We start from the raw sequence: 16,166 nt of genomic DNA, 5'->3' as shown, positions 1-16,166 counted from the left end.
GAGAGAAAACAGCTACAAGTTATAACGAGTAAACTATCCTTTTTGTTGTAGTCTACAGCCATTCCTACCAGAGCAGAACAATTTTACAAAAGGATAAAACCATTTCTAGATATATAGAGTCCTTTGTCACATAATCATATTCCACATTAAGTAAAAGACTGAATTGAAGAATGAAAAAAGGTGAAATTAGGCAGAAAATCTCAGGCCAATCCTAATCCTACAAAGCACCAAAAGCTTGTGGTCAACTTTTATTTTCAGAACCTCTTTCTGAGTTTGAAAGTTACAGTATAATGAAATGCAGATACATGTATTTTCCTAATGTAGCAGGTATCACTTAAATAATTAAAAGAGCAAACTCTGGAAATGGACATCAGAATATAAAGTTGTAAGAATAAGTAACTTTAAAAATCAAAGAAAGAAGAAAAGCCCTACAAAATATCAGTAAGAAAAAACACTGCCTATTAAGCTAATGTTAGACAATGTGCAATGACGACAGTGTTAAAGGAAGGAAATGTCTGCCTATATGTAACTGAAGCTTCTAAGTTAATGCCAAAATAAATGATTAAAAACATCTCACTACAACATTTTCTTCAAACATCAAAAGGCAAAAGTGGTGTTTACAGGGTATTCTAACTCCAAGTGCTTCATGAAGCATACAGCTCTTTCAAAGGGTCTCCCTAAAACAATTATGTGACAGTAGCACTACAGTTGGATTCACTAAGAAATCATCTTAGCTCATCCTTTAAATTATTCCTGGAGAAAGAACACCAACCAAGTAATTCAAATCTGTAGAGGAAGGGAGTACAAAAGCATGAATTGGTCCTTTACCCAACTTGTGAATTCACAGCTTGTAAATTCACTTTGATATATACACTCCTCATCCTCCTATACCCAAAGATTCTAATAAGGCATCAAAGTCTCAAATGTTTATTTCTCCTTCAAAACCAGCACAATACCCTGCTACCCTTACCACCTCATCATTCTTTTTAACTCTCCCCTTAATACACCACACCCACAACACCACACCCACACCCCACACAGCACACTCTCCTCATAAACAACCCAAACTCCTCACCCAAAGCACTTCATACTTAGAAGCCTCACATTTAATACCTTCAAACTCTACACACTCTTCATATAATACAAGAAACAATACACAGTCCACACACAAAACAACCCAACACAATACCACCTCACCCTATAAACCACATTCAAACCGTACATAACACATTCTACACACCCCCCAACATAACATAGTCCCCCACAGTTCACAACACACACACATCCCAAGCCAGGTACTGTATAAAAAAACCTAAACCACACAGCACTGCTGTGCTCAAACAAACGCTGGGAAGAGGCCACCCTTTGGGCACTGGGAAGCAACGAGACTGGAGATGGGAGGATAATTGGGCCCAATACTTCACCTGAAAATCCGCCAGGATCATCTCCCGGTCCATGTTGGACGTCATGGCGGCCGCCGAGTTCCGCGGCTCCGGGAGCGAAACGCGCACCTGGGAGGGAGACTGCGCCTCCTGCGGCCGTCGCCGCCGCCGCCGCCGCCGCCGGGCGCCGAAGGGCTGGCGGGCGAGCCGGCGGGCGGGCCGGCGGGCCGGCGGGCGGGGCAGTGCGGGAGGCTAGGCGCTCATGCACTCGGTAACCTTCAGGCGCCTGGGCCGCCCGCCTGTGCCCTGTAGAGCCCGCTCCGCAGCCGCCGAGACAGGGAGGTTGGTAAGGATGTGGGTCCGGTCTTACTGTCGCCGGCCAGGATGAAGGCAGGTTGCGACAGCGCGCACTCGGCTCTCTTCAGCGGCGGCGAGACCGGCGGGGGCGGAGAAAGCGATCGAAAAAGCAGGCGGGCAAACGCCACGGCCGCCTCCGCCTCCTCCGCTTCCTCCCAGGCCGCCGCCTCCGCCCCTGGTTGGCCGGAGCCAAGGCTGTCGCACATTTTGCCTGTCATCGAGGTCGCAAAGCGCCGCTTTGCGGCTGCCACGTGACTGCTCTCCTGTCAAGCGCTGGGCGCGCGACTACCCGGCGGGGATCTGCGCGCGGCTGGCGGAGACGCCAGCCTGAAACTGCGGGAGCTTGGAGTCCTGCAACAGGTTTTTCCGGTTTGAATTAAGCAAAGGCCTGAGGTACCGCCTCCCCCTGGTTGGGCTGACAATCAGTTTCTGCTTCTTACGTTGTTATATAGTAGCATACATACACGTCAAGCCTCACAAACCAACTCAGCACAGTCACAACCCGTCTAACAGCATTTCATAAATGTACATTTTCTCTAACAAAGTTTCACCAAAGTACAACTTCATATACAGTCTTTTACGTCAACCTGTCAAAACCCACTTACACACTGTCACACTCGATCGCAAGCCCTGACGCTTGCATCCTCAGACATAATGTATAAAAGATGACGCCTTGCAGCCTCAGACATAATTAACAAGGAGTAAGAAATAACCAGATTCCCACGGTAGTTATGGGGCAGACATGGAAGCTGAGAAAGGTGAGAATATCCATCCCAAGACAAAGATGATCAGGCTTTGAGCCAAAAATAGACAAAGACTATGTACAGTGAAGTGTGATAGTTTGTAATTGTCGCTGGAGGAAGAGTGACAGTAGAACTAGTTCAACTTTGACTTGGGAAGATACCATCTTCTGGATTGAAGTAGAGCTTGTATTTGCCTTGGAAAGTATATAAAATCCTGAAAATGTAAAGTAAGATTGATAATTTTGTGCTGTAGAGTTAAAATAGATAATAATTTAATCACCATATAGAATCAAGGCCTAGATTTTTGTATTCCCTGAACACGAAGAGCACTGTGGTGTTCCAAAGATCTAGGTTTATTCTGTGGGTTTTTTTTCTTTAAATGAAAATAGTCTGGCCTACAATTCTCAAGTAATAGTCTGCATTTAGACCAGAATTAGCTAGATAACGAATAGAACCCCCCGTAGTCATATGAATTGAAGGGTTTCCTGGTTAATTGCCACCCCCCAAGGAAGTAATTCCAAGATAAAGCATGAATGTGAATCATGAGGTGAAACATACTACCAGCAATTTAAGTGTGGCAATTCCTTGTCCCATTCATATATGTCGTTCTCAGCACAAGGCAAGTGAGCAAATCCTGCAAAGTTGAGATTTTTCTCCATGATGAAATGTGTGTGTGTACTGCTCCCCTTCTCCCTCCCTTCTCTCCATCTGGAAATTAAAAGAATGTGGTAATGTAGAAACCAGGGAAGAGTACACTAAACATTCAGGAATATGATTCCTAGTACTGCTTTCCCAACTAGTTAGTTAGGGGAAACTGGATGGGTCACTTAGACTCTCTGACTTCAGCTTCTGACATGACTATTTAGATGATGAGAAAACAATTATGAAAATGCATGGAAGCATAAAATACTTTCACAAAACAAGCATAGACTGCTTAGCACTACTAGGCGTTCTAGTTCTGCCCCTTGACAAGAACAAAAAAACTTCTCTGAGTCTCAATTTATTTCTAAAATGGGGCTCATAAAACTTACTTCATAAAGTGATTGTGAATATTGAGTGTATAATGCTTGTAAAAACTTTTCAGAAACCTTAAAGCTGTCCAAACATATTAGTTGCTATTTACTTGTATGTATGCTTGTGTGCTAAGTCGCTTCAGTCATGTCTGACTCTTTGAGACCCCATGGACTGCAGCCCGCAGGCTCCTGCAGGCAAGAATACTGAAATGGTTGCCATGCCCTCCTCCAGTATTACTTGTACACCAGTTCCTAAAGGCTTTTCTCAGGATAATCTCTTTCATAAAACTTAAGCCAACAAGGATTCTCTTCCTTTCTAATCACTGCTCTACGATCTTTACAACACAACTTAATACTCTGTAATTAAACTCTAATTTTTTGTCTAATTGTTTCATCTATGCATTTTTTTAATATTTATTTTTATTTGTTTATTTGGCTCCTCCAGGTCTTAGTTGCAGCATGTGGGATGTAGTTCTCGATCAGGGATCAAACCAGGCCTCTGCATTGGGAGCTCAGAGTCTTGACCACCAGGGAAGCCCCTATGCATGTTTTAATCTCTCCTCAAAGTGAATGTTCCTTGAGATTATAAGCCATTTCATTCCTTGTGTTTTTATATTCACCATAGTTCATTCATGGCAAAGTCTTGGGCACATAACAACCAAAGCTTTTGAATTTATTTTTATTGGATGTCTAGTATGTACAGGTATTTTACACATTTTATCTCATTTAATGCTTACAACAGAATAAACAGATAAAAAACTGCTCTGAGAGGTTAAGAATGTGCCCAAAATCATGCTATACAGTGAGGCTAGGTCAAAACTAGTCCTCTTTCCACTTACCCTGTTGCTTCCCTGCATTTTACCCTCCATAGTGTATAGTTTCTGAAGAGATTGATTCTTCTCTATGACCTAACTATTCATGATTGGAGATCCAGAGTAATTTTCTACTATAAAAATAAATACTGAATTAAGAGAAAATTCATTTCGCCAGAATTCCTTCCTTAAAACAAACAATTTCATTGCAGCGTCACAGACTAAGAGAATAAAAATGTATAGATTCTCTGTCCATAAGCATGAGCAAAGAAAAATGGTTTTAATATATCCATTCTCTTAGTTGTTCTACTGCATTAACTCATGGAGCTCAGTCTAATTCAAATAAAGATCTTTTTCTAGAATCTCCATGTTCTTTGATCTTACCATTCTTCTTTCGAAAGGAAGTTTTATTTCATATTTTTTCAAACATATATATAATATAGTCTACTTGTAGATATTTTGCTAAATTTTTAGTTGTAATAATTTTCAATTTATCTAATACTTGCAAACATAGTACAGAATGCTCCTTTAATCCAGCATCCTCTAATGTTACCGTCTTACACAACCATGGTACTGCTATCAAAACTAAGAAATTAACATTGGCATAATACTGTTATGTTTCAGAGACTCTATTTAGATTTTTACATTAATGTACTTTTTCTGTTCCAGGGTCCAAACCAGAATTCCACACTACATTTAGTGGTTCTGGGTCCTTGGCTTCTTCCAATTGTTGACAATTACTCAGTCTTGACTTTTGAAGAATAGTGGTCAGGAACTTTATAGAATGTCCCTCAGTTTGGTTTTGTCTTATAATGTCTTCTCAGAATTATGCTGAGTTTATGGATTCAGGGGAGACCATAAACATGATATGTCCTCATCACATCATATCAGGGACACATGATATCAACATGACTTATTATTGGAGGTGTTAACCTTGATCTTTCAATTAAGTTAACCACGTTTTTAAACTGCTACTCAATTATAAATCATGAGATTAATGCTACTACAGTTAGATCCACACTCAAGTAATCAAAAACATATTACATATAATGATTTAATGTTCCTTAGGACACTAGTGCCTGATCCTGTCTGTTTTTTCTTTTTTTTTAATGTATGATTACAACTTATTACAGAGAAAGGGGAAAGGATACAGGCCAAAACCAGCCAATGGAAGCAGCATTTAGAGAAAAATCTCGAAGGGTTCCAAACACAAAGCTCCCAGGGTCCTGGTCTCTGAAGTAATGGAAAAGGCCTAACATTTGGGAATCCAAGATCTGAGTTCAAATCTTATATCCACTATTTACTGGCCTTAGTCACAATTTCTGTAAGTCTCAATTCCTTCACCTGAAAAGAATGAGGGGATAGTTATATTTACCTCCCAGAGGTGTTGTAAAGATTAAATAATGTATACATTGTATGTTATAACCAGGAAGCACTACACAAATATTAATCATTGCTATTAAACTTTTGAGTTGCTTACTGTGCATTTTTTTCTCACTTTACAAAAAGACTTCCATAAGTGGTATGAGAACCCATATGAAAAAGCCTACTGAATCTCAGAAATAAAATGCCAAATGCCATTTCATTATCCCATAATAATGAAATGATGAAAAGTTCCCCTGAGTGTACCAACCTGTTTCCTACCTCCCTTGGATCTATAAAAATAACAAAAGGAAGATTTTGAAACTATGTAAAGAAATTGTACATACCATATACACATAACCATGTTACTCATTGAGAAACTATGCATACTTAAGTCAAAGAGGGGAAAGCACAAAATAATTTTATTATAGTCTTTCTATAGTCCCTTTAAAAATAAGTATGAACTGCTGAAAAGAAAAAGATTTCCATGACTATTTGTATTTTATACCCAACTAAAAGGCTCTATTTCAGTGTTTGAGATATGTGCCATTATTGTGTTAAAAGACAAACTACTATTTTCAATATAGTAGATACTTAACTGTAAATCTTTCTTGTATACCATGTTAGAATGTAAGCTTGTTGACTGCAGAGATACTCACCTTTGAATCTATTTCAGTGAACTAGCAATCAACATGAGATTTTCACTGAGGGTCCTCTGTAGTCTTACTTATGTTTTATGAACTAAGATTGTAACTTCTGTACCTCTGTGCTGCCAGTTCTGGGTTATACGATAAGCAAACAAAGCATATGCTTTAGGACACCAGCAAAGCCAAAGTGAAAAAAAATTCCTTAAATTGTTTAATATTTCAGCAGAATCACTAAAGTAGTCAAGATGGGAAAAGTCAGAACCTTGCTGGACTTCTTCACATTTATTTTTTGGTCTTGTATTATTTTTATTTACACACTAGGTGAATTGGTGAGACATGAAAATCTTTTCAGTGCTTAAGATCTCCAAAAGTCTTAATCCAGCTCTGTAGGCATCTTAAATTACCCTGTTTTATTTCTTGTTATTTAGCAAAAAGAATTTTATTTCATGAAAATTATAACCCATGTATACCTATACTTTACATGAGTACAATTTAAGAATCTTCGTTATTACACTGTCTTCTCTTAGAAACCATAATAAATGCTAGACAGCAACTCTCATAAGTTGGACTAATGCCAGTTATCTTTTATCAGCCAACAATACTACTATATCATCACACCCTCCAGCTGTACTGAAGGATTACATACTAATTTCCCGGAATAATCAGAAGTAAATTATATTATTTACGGTATTTACTGGTATATATGGAATCTTAAAAGTTCTATTTGAAATGTCTAAATACACGTAAGAAACAAGAGGAGTTAATTCCTTGTGTTGTAGTTCATGTTTGATTCACATTTCAAGTTTAGTTACCTAAGAAAATAGCTCTGGTTATTTTTCTGTCAACAAGTCCGTTAAAGGAAACACCACCAGATTGTTCAAAGTTTGAACTCTCCCTCTACCTACCAGGCAATCTGTTGCTAATGACTCTCCAGATGTTGTTGGTGTGTTTCGTTGCTAATACTTACAGTGTACCTCAAGGAGCTCAGTATAGATGTTGCTTGAAAACATGTTTGCTAGAGGCCGGTAAAAATTAGACCACCTGTCACTTTTTGTTTGGTTTCATTTTGCCCACTAGGTGCATCATGCAACCGTGTTGGATATTTTTAAGAGCAAAAAATATAGAAAGCAGTAATTAATCTTACACAGCTAAAAAAGGAAGTAAAAGTACAGAGACGTGGTGCCTCGGACGACTGAAATAAACATTAGGGAAGACACTATTCTTTTACATTTAGACACCCCTCCCCCACCCCAAACAAGTCCCATGGAAAGTAGTCAGAGAACTTTGACAAAAACAAATGGCCTTGTTAGAAAACACTTCCCAAGACCTACTTAAAAAAAAATTTTTTTTCCCTTTAAAGTTAATTGCTTTTCTCCCTTTCCCCAAAGAAATGGAAATTTCCGTTTCAAGTCTCTGGAACATTAAGGCTTCAGAGTTCGTCGTGATTGCTTACCTACACCATGCCTTTAGTTTTCGTTACAATCAGTCTAGAAAAGACTTTTGCTTTTTCTGAGCACAGTTTTTTGCTGTCAGTCAGGTCTCTCCCTCCATCCCCGCGGCCACCTCGGCCCACCGCGGCCCTGGGCGTTGATCTGGCAGGTGCGAGGCCGAAGCGCTGGACTGAGAAAAGAAGGCCGAGTCTGCACAGAGCGCGCCGCGGAGGTGGCAGCGGCAGCGGTAGGCCTGGCCTCCCGAACTTCGAGAGCCTGGCCGGGGAGCGCCGAGGCGGGCGGCCTGCCCCGCCAAGGCCGGGGAAAGACTAGCTCCGCGCCAGCCTCCTCTCTGCCTTCCAACAGTCAGCGCCGCCGAGCCTCCGAGGCCCTGCGGCTCTCCGCACCCTTAATTAACAAGCCTCTTTCCCCCACCCCCACCCCCGCCGGCCTCAAGACAGCTCGGGGTTTCACGTCGCAGCCTCCATTCCGCCCGCCAGCCAAAGGAGGCCAAACCCGGCTTTGCCGGGCCGAAAGCCGCTCCAGCCCCGGCCTGGCCGCTGGGCTGGCGGGTGGGAGCCAGCGCAGGAGACAGCCAGAGAAGCAGAGAGCCGGGAGGCGGGAGAAAGGGCGCGGGGCGGGGGGCGGGGCGAACCGGGCTGAGCACTCGAGCGCCACCAGGGCGGAGGGCGGGGCGTGGGCGGCGCCCGGCCTTCCCGCTCCCGCGGTGCTGCAACTCCGCCGAGCCTCCTTAAAACTCTGCCGTTAAAATGGGGGCGGGTTTTTCAACTCAAAAAGCGCTCAATTTTTTTCTTTTCAAAAAAAGCTGATGAGGTCGGAAAAAAGGGAGAAGAAACCGGCACCGTCTCTGCAGCGGCAACAGAAGCAGCAATTGTTTGAGCGAAAAAAGAAGCGAGGGAGGGAAGGAAAAGACCAGAAAGGGGCAAGACGCACAAGTGTCTGTAGGGGTGAAGGCAGCAGAGACCAGTGATTTGGGGGGGACAGCTACAAAAGAAACTGTCACTGGGAGCGCTGCGGCTCGGGAGGAAGCGGTGCTACCCGGCTAGGCTCCTGGGCACAGCTGGCTGGCGGCCGCTGCCCTATCGGCGGCACAGGCTGGGGGCACAGGCCAGGGGACTGCGAGAGGTTGGCGAAGTGGCACAGGGCGCCGAAGCCGTTGAGCTCTCGCCGAGGGCGGAACTGGCTGCGCCCTGGAATTGTGGCGACTCGCAAAACTCAGAGCTTGGCCTGAGACTTCCTAGGACCCTCCCGATCTCTGGAGCCCTCAGAAAACCAGGAAAGGAAGGAAAAGAAGCGGCGGTCGCTCAATGAGCTTCTACATTAGGAAGTCTGAACTGGCTCGGTTGTAGGCGGGAAGTTACCGGTGGGCTGCCCCGTGCAGCCGCGATGCTGCAGCGCGCTGCCTCAGCAGCCGGGGCTCCATAGACACTTCCCGCATCTCTCTCCCCCTTCCTCACGCTGCTGGGCGTCCCAGGACCCGGTGGGGCCGGCATGACCGGCTTGCCGGGGGCCCGCCGCGCGCCCGGCCGTCTCCGGAGACGCGCGCCGAGCCTGGCTCCCACGGCCTCTCAGGCTCGGCAGGGCTGCGGTAGCCCGGCGGGCGGGCTCCGAAGCCCTCCCGCGCGGGGTTAGCCCGCAGCTCGGCCTGGACGCGGATTAAGACTCATCCGGAGAATCGAAGTCCACGGAGGAGTCGTTACGACCTGTAACTTGAGGGCCACGGAACTGCTACTCTCGTTTGATTTTGGCGATCATCTTTAACCCCCGGAGCACATCAGCATCCAGCCACCGAGGCGCTCTCCCTGCAGCGGAGGACTCAGAACTACCCCTTCGGCGAGACGGATGGAGACCGAGCCCCTCCGAGGACCTGCCCCTGCGGTACTGGCTCGCGCGGCTCAAGTCACTGCTGTGAACAAGGGTGGGTTAATACCTTTTCTTCCCCTCAATGTCTCTTTTTCCACGGTATTTTCTGCCCTAACCTAGTCCCTTAAATCTCCGCATACATTCCTCCCGGAGATCTGTAGTGTAGGTACGTGCCTGCTCTGCCTACATTTTACGTCCAGAGTAATTTACCAGGAATATATGTGTGTCTGTATATCTCTGAGTTTAATCACCAGAATTCTTCATAGGGGTTAAGCTAAAAAGCGAGGAGCGGAGCCCCTCTCCAATGGCTCAGTTTTGCTGAATAATCACGTGTGAATCGAGGGGCGGGCTTTTGGCAGGCAGATCTTACTAGTATTTACTACCAAGCTCTACTCCAGATTAACCATCCCAGTCCTTCTGTCAGTCTCCGATGCCATCATGCAGCCTGGTTAGGAGCGAAGGAAAGGGGAAAAAGAAAAACAACTAATTCATCTTTTCCCGATCGTCAGGACCCTAAAGAATGGCCGAGCCTTGGGGGAACGAGTTGGCGTCCGCAGCTGCCAGGGGGGACCTAGAGCAACTTACTAGTTTGTTGCAAAATAATGTAAACGTCAATGCACAAAATGGATTTGGAAGGACTGCGCTGCAGGTTGGTATCCAGAGAGGTGGGGAAAACAGGTCAACAACGTTGCCTACGTGACCCGGGTTTCTAGAATAATAGCTTTCAAGCTTTCAGGGGTACTAAATTTCACTGTTTTTAAAACTAGTTGGTTGCCATATTTTATATCTTTAAGTGGATCCAACTCCCCAAAATGACGTACTTTGAACAAACTCGTCAAATCCAATAACATCCTCTATATCAAGTGGGTTCCAGGTTTGGTCTTAATTTTTGGAATGTTTTTGTGACTGTGGGGATTGTGTACCAGTCGTAGCAGCGCCGAGTTTTTTGGTTTTTTTTTTTTTTAGACAGTTCTGTAAACACGTTATTATGATTATTATTTGAAGTAAATACACTGCTATTAGTGGTTTCCGTACTTTGCTCCAATAATTGACTTTAACGTTAATTTTCTTGACTACTGGCGAGGGTATTTTTCCTTCAAATGCTTCAAGTTTTGACAAACGACCTTTCCTCGTTTGGAATGGGTGGCCTGGGCACGGGCACAGGATGTACATTTCACAGTTAATATAATACCATCCACCCATTCAGGATTGAGGAGGAATAAAAAGTTGAATTTTCTAATCAGAGCTCAGTTTATAGTGTTTTTGTCTCTGCGGTCTTACCGTGGTATGTTCTAATTTTTAGTAATTAGATTTACAAGCAACAAATGAAACATGTCCAGCTGCCAAGTATTGTACCTGATAACTTTTTTCTTCCTCTGAACATTATCATGTAACTTGGTTGAAAGGCTTAGAAACAGAAAAATGGCAAAGTAGTCTCAAACAGTTGCTTTATCTGAGTTCTGATGATATTCTTATGAGCAGTTCGTATTTGAAATGCAACACTTAAAGCTGTTTTTGAAAATCCACTGAGGAGAGGGTTTTTAGAGTGCTTTGTTTTTAATTGCAAGAATTAGAAATTTAAGTGACAGGAGATGTACTACTAACAGACGAAGTCCATACACCCTGTATATTTTAAATCAGAATACACTGACTTTGCAAAAATTTCAGTATTAAGGAAGCTTATAGATAGATACTAAATTATTTATCTTGTTATTTCAGGTATATTAAGTGAGGAAAGGATTTTTTTTCTTTTTCCACCTCGTAGTTTTTAACAGGTATTGTGATGATAGCAATGTCACAAATTTAATATATTGAAATTTTTCCTATTGAACATTCAAAATATTATATAAATCTCACAAAGAATGAGCCACTTAACCCTGTAAGAATAGGATCTTGCAGGACTTGTGACGAGCAGGAAGACTAGGAGATTAATACTGCAAAACAAAAGTTTTGACAAACATTTTTAATACAACTCTGCAGTCTTGTTTATATTAAACATACTTATCAAGATATTAACACCCACTTATTGTGGCTTAGTCCTAGTACATATAATGAAACACACACAAACAGGAGTCTCAAAGCTTGTTTTCAGTATGTATAATCCTGACTCTGAAGTTGTATCATAACTCAAGAAAGAACTTTCTTTCAAAACAGTTTCCAGCATTGCTATTATTTTCTGTGGAATATGGCAAAATTTCTCCTACAGTAATGTTTATTTACCTCAATTACAAAAGGTTTTTCCCTCTTCCTAGTGTTAGCCTCCCAATCAGGATAATATTAAAGGCCCTAATCGTACATTTGCTTTACAAAGATCCAAGGTGTCTGTCTCCTATTTTTCCCAGTTCAAGTCCTTAAATGTAACTAAATATTTAGAGGCAATTGTGTAAAAATTAGATTGTATTCATTTTTAATAACCAAAAAATGTATTTCATCTAAGTTCTTGAAAAATAAATTATGTATCATTTTTAACCACTGTCCTAAAGGAAGGGCTAAAAGTCAGCAGAGTTTTACCAACAGGGAAGCTTAACATCTTGGTCATCTATATAGTTTGAATTTATAAAATATTATTCATGCTAAATATATTTTATGTTACTTAATTTGTGATTTTTAAAGCAAACATTCTAAAGAGATAGATCAGCTTCGTATGTTTTTCCAGGATGTATTTAATTTGACAAACATTTGAGTGTCCACTATGCAATCTATTTACTATAAATTTAGGTTATTATGAATATACCTAGAAATAAAACAATTAAAATGCTGAAATTTCCTTGCATATTAATGAGACTATATTTTTTCACAACTAGATTATATGTATTGTATAATTTCATGCTGCTGTACAAAATACTTTATGAGAGCCTAATAGAGACCTCTTATTAGAGTGAAATATATTCAAACACCAGTACATAAGTCTTTGTCATGTAAATTAGTTATATGTTGATAGCAAATTTTAATATCAAATTCTGGCTTTTAAAATATTGGCAGTTTACAAATAACTATTCCTAAGTGCCTGATAATAACTGCAAAAGGAAATAAGATGAGATCACCAGTTGATTAACAAATGGGCTGAAACCACAGACAAAGCTTTCTATGCCCCAAAATATACGTTAAATATCTTACTTTCTCTTCTTTTGCTCAACTGAAAATTAGGAAGCTAGCTAGAACTTTTTAGGAGACAGTAAGTAAAATAGTAGAATAACTGTTCCATTCCTTTTAAGAACAGTTGCCATACAGTCTTTTCCTATCTAATACAAGGCATATCATGAATATGTTGTTTTAGATAAATCAGTATCATTGGCAATGTAAAAAACACTGTTGCTTTTTTAAAAAAAAACCACTTCAAAATTCAATAACGTTTTAAATTTTCAAGTGGAGGATTCTAAGCACTAAATACACCTAGTAACCCACATGAAATAATTGCAAAGAAAAAATAACATTTAAAAATTACTTGGAAACTTGGGGCTTATCTGTTTGGGAAAAACTTGTGAAAATTAATAATTTAAGAAAATACCAGGTTTGGATTTTTAAGAGATCATTTTTACACTAGTAAAATCAGACTAGATGGAATCTGGTGTGTGGAAACATTTCTTTGAGGATTTAAAGAAGCTCATTCTCCTTCTTTTTAGCTATTTAGAAGAATTTTACCCATATTTAATTTTACAGAATCAATATCCCAGGCACATTTTATGAGCATGACCAACCAAACAGAAGACTTACTTAAATCTCAAGTTCCATTTCTTTTATTTTAATAAATTCATGAAATGACACATCTCTTTGTGGGAGACAGACAGCTGAGTTGTCAGTGAATTTTGTACAAATCGCACTCATTCTATTTTTATTAATCAATATATCCTACTTTGGGCCTTGTTTAAAATATTCCATCATAGAAGCTCAATTTTTAGAAGTTTTCTTCTACTTTTACCTAGTAGTACTCATTTGCGGCAACTGAGCCCTTCAAACTCCATCACATGGGTCTTCCCAAAGCACTCCTTCACCAAAAAAAGGTACATAAATAGAAAGATGGATATTCTAAAATAGTCTTGTAGTAGGAGCGCTTGAAGGATTCTACCGTTTTTTCTCCTTTTCTAGGTTATGAAACTTGGAAATCCGGAGATTGCCAGGAGACTACTACTTAGAGGTGCTAATCCCGATTTGAAAGACCGAACTGGTTTCGCTGTCATTCACGATGCGGCCAGAGCAGGTTTCCTGGACACTTTACAGACTTTGCTGGAGTTTCAAGCTGATGTTAACATCGAGGATAATGAAGGGAACCTGCCCTTGCACTTGGCTGCCAAAGAAGGCCACCTCCCCGTGGTGGAGTTCCTTGTGAAGCATACGGCCTGCAAAGTGGGGCATCGGAACCATCAGGGGGACACCGCCTGCGACTTGGCCAGGCTCTACCGGAGAAACGAGGTCGTTAGCCTGATGGAGGGAAACCGGGCGGAGGGAGCTGCGAATCTGCAATGAATGTGGGGAGGGCTCTCCCACACTGTCTTCTGTTTTGTCAGTTAATTGATTGGCTGTCCTATTTTAATATCATTTGTTAAAATTCTGTTTTGTCATATTTTAAGCAGCTAGTTAAAGCCTCTGAAACTGCTAAGTGGAAATCTTACTATAGCTTTATGAATATATTTAAGCAACATCTCTTTCACCTGCAAAACCGAGTTCTAACATGTAATTGCAAAAGCTTTGGCTTTCTTCTGAATATTTTATCTTTCCCTGACTTTTCTCCTTGCCACTCCCTTTGCCAGTCTCAATACCCAACTTGGAGACTTTGTTTTTAAAATGGTTTGTCCTGATGCTTCTTTTGCCTGATTAAAACACATTTTCAAAACAGGACAATGTTTTCTGTGATTTCCACTCCTCTTATAATCCGCACATGACATGCCTCTTGCTAATGAGAACTAAACTGAAAGATCGTGGTGTTTTAAGTCTTGACATTAGAAAAAGTAGACCAACTGAAAAACTAGACATATTCTATTGATGATCCAGTTAAGTGCTTTTCTTTCTCTCCTCATGCCTCCCAGCAAAGATTTTACTTGATGCCTACTATGTCTGCTTTAAAATAGAGTAAGAACAAATTTTTTTGGAAATCAAACCTGAAATTACTTCAGTGTAAATTTATCCTAATATTTGATCTTCCTTTTTTCTCAAAGTAAAGTTAAATCGTTGAAAAAAGGTTTCAGAAATAACGATCTGGAATCAAATATATGTTAGCCCTAAAAGCCACTTCAAAAAGAAATTGCCATTAAAAAGTGCTTCCCATTTGCTGACTTTTTTTAAATCACAAAATGAAACAATTGGTTAAATTGTAGATTTCCCAAAAGTATACCATAAGTATGCTAAGTGTAACAATGACTTTTTCTCCCTGAAATACCAGAAGTGTAAAATGATAAAATGTTTAAGTATTAAAATGCACTGCAAATACCAATATTGAGGTGATAAAAAGCTTAGCAAGAACATACATATATTACATATGTGTCATTACTTATTTAGGGGCTATGGTATAATAAATATAGAAACTTTTACAGTAAATAAATAGGCCACTCCTACACATAGTACTTGATTCCCTCAAGACTTTTTAGTAAAGGCATATAAAACTCTTAATAATACATTTAGCTAAAAAAATTTGTGAATGAAATGGAGATATCAAATTTCCAAGAGAATTTTCCAATATCTACTACTTACTGTTATTTTAAAGATTTCACCAAAGGATTTCAATGCAGTTACCTCTTATAAATTTATAAATACTTTATTCATCATCTCCCACATGAACAAAAATGTTTTATGTAAAAGGTCCCTCCTCCTGTTTCATAAGCTTCCTGCCCTCACTCCAAAAAGAACAAAATACTTGAAGGTTTATTGAAGGACATGGTTCTGATGTTTGCCCTAACAAGGATTGGAAGGTTGCAGACAAGTGGTTTTCGATAATTTATTTTGCATAGTAATATAAAAGAATATGCAAGAAAAAATCCTTTTCATTTGGCATTTTAAGTTCACCTTCCCTATGTCAAGTGCAATAAGACTTCAACTTCTGCCATCTCAGACCACAAGTTACTGAATAAATTTATTTTTTACAACAACATGAAGTTAAATGTAAAACACTTATTTTAAAGTTTAGAAAAAAGTAGAAATGGAGATGATTTTGAAAGAAAAAGGTATATTTTGGATTTTAAAACTAGAATCAATATACAAAATACACTGCTTGAGTAAGCTGAATGCTTTCTAAACACAAGACTATTACTAAAAATAAAAGTAATACTTCTTACAAGTTGCAACTGTAAAGATAAATGTTTCTTAAAGTCGATTTAATGGACTTTTCAGTATCCACCAAGCATAAGCATTAAAATCGCTCTTTAGCTATTTCGAATATAGGATGTTCATTGAAGAGAGGTACTTCTGCGCTTGCTTTAGTCTCATATGGTTGGAGCACGAAGTGAGGAGAAGGAGCTCTATCTCTCTTCATCAGCCTAAAACTTACCTAACATTAAAACATCGCCACATTTCTTTGGTTCTTCGCAGGAAGTAGCTTTGCTAAT

At 40.4% G+C, this 16,166-nt stretch overlaps 2 protein-coding genes across 5 annotated transcripts in view; one reads left to right on the top strand and one right to left on the bottom strand.

Annotated features, from left to right (window-relative positions):
• The window catches only part of FAF1 (Fas associated factor 1), a 502,843-nt gene extending 494,539 nt beyond the window's left edge, over positions 1–8,304 (bottom strand). Inside the window, exon 1 of one of the 3 annotated variants that reach the window (XM_043876171.1) lies at positions 7,770–8,304. Coding sequence is in view for 2 of the 3 variants with exons in the window: in XM_043876168.1 (XP_043732103.1) it covers positions 1,425–1,469 (45 nt within the window). In the remaining variant the exon portion in view is untranslated. Of the gene's footprint in view, positions 1–1,424; positions 1,553–7,769 lie in introns of those variants that run through there. The other 2 variants (XM_043876168.1, XM_043876169.1) reach the window with 2 other exon arrangements.
• A 167-nt stretch (positions 8,305–8,471) lies between these two features.
• On the top strand, positions 8,472–14,466 carry CDKN2C (cyclin dependent kinase inhibitor 2C). 2 transcript variants are annotated; one of them, XM_043876172.1, is made up of 3 exons: positions 8,472–9,685; positions 10,140–10,279; positions 13,717–14,466. In XM_043876172.1, exons 2-3 carry the CDS (start codon positions 10,151–10,153, stop codon positions 14,092–14,094), a joined length of 507 nt encoding a protein of 168 aa, XP_043732107.1. In that variant the 5' UTR covers positions 8,472–9,685; positions 10,140–10,150; the 3' UTR covers positions 14,095–14,466. The 2 variants fall into 2 exon arrangements, with proteins under 2 accessions (XP_043732107.1, XP_043732108.1); XM_043876173.1 differs by lacking the exon at positions 8,472–9,685 and having other exon boundaries at positions 9,797–10,279.
• The last annotated feature ends 1,700 nt before the right edge of the window (positions 14,467–16,166 follow it).

Source organism: Cervus elaphus, chromosome 20 (assembly GCF_910594005.1).
Source record: "Cervus elaphus chromosome 20, mCerEla1.1, whole genome shotgun sequence".
NCBI classification, from domain to species: Eukaryota; Metazoa; Chordata; class Mammalia; order Artiodactyla; family Cervidae; genus Cervus; species Cervus elaphus.
The sequence above is the reverse complement of the archived record's forward strand: the minus strand, read 5'-3'. Positions and strand labels throughout refer to the sequence as shown.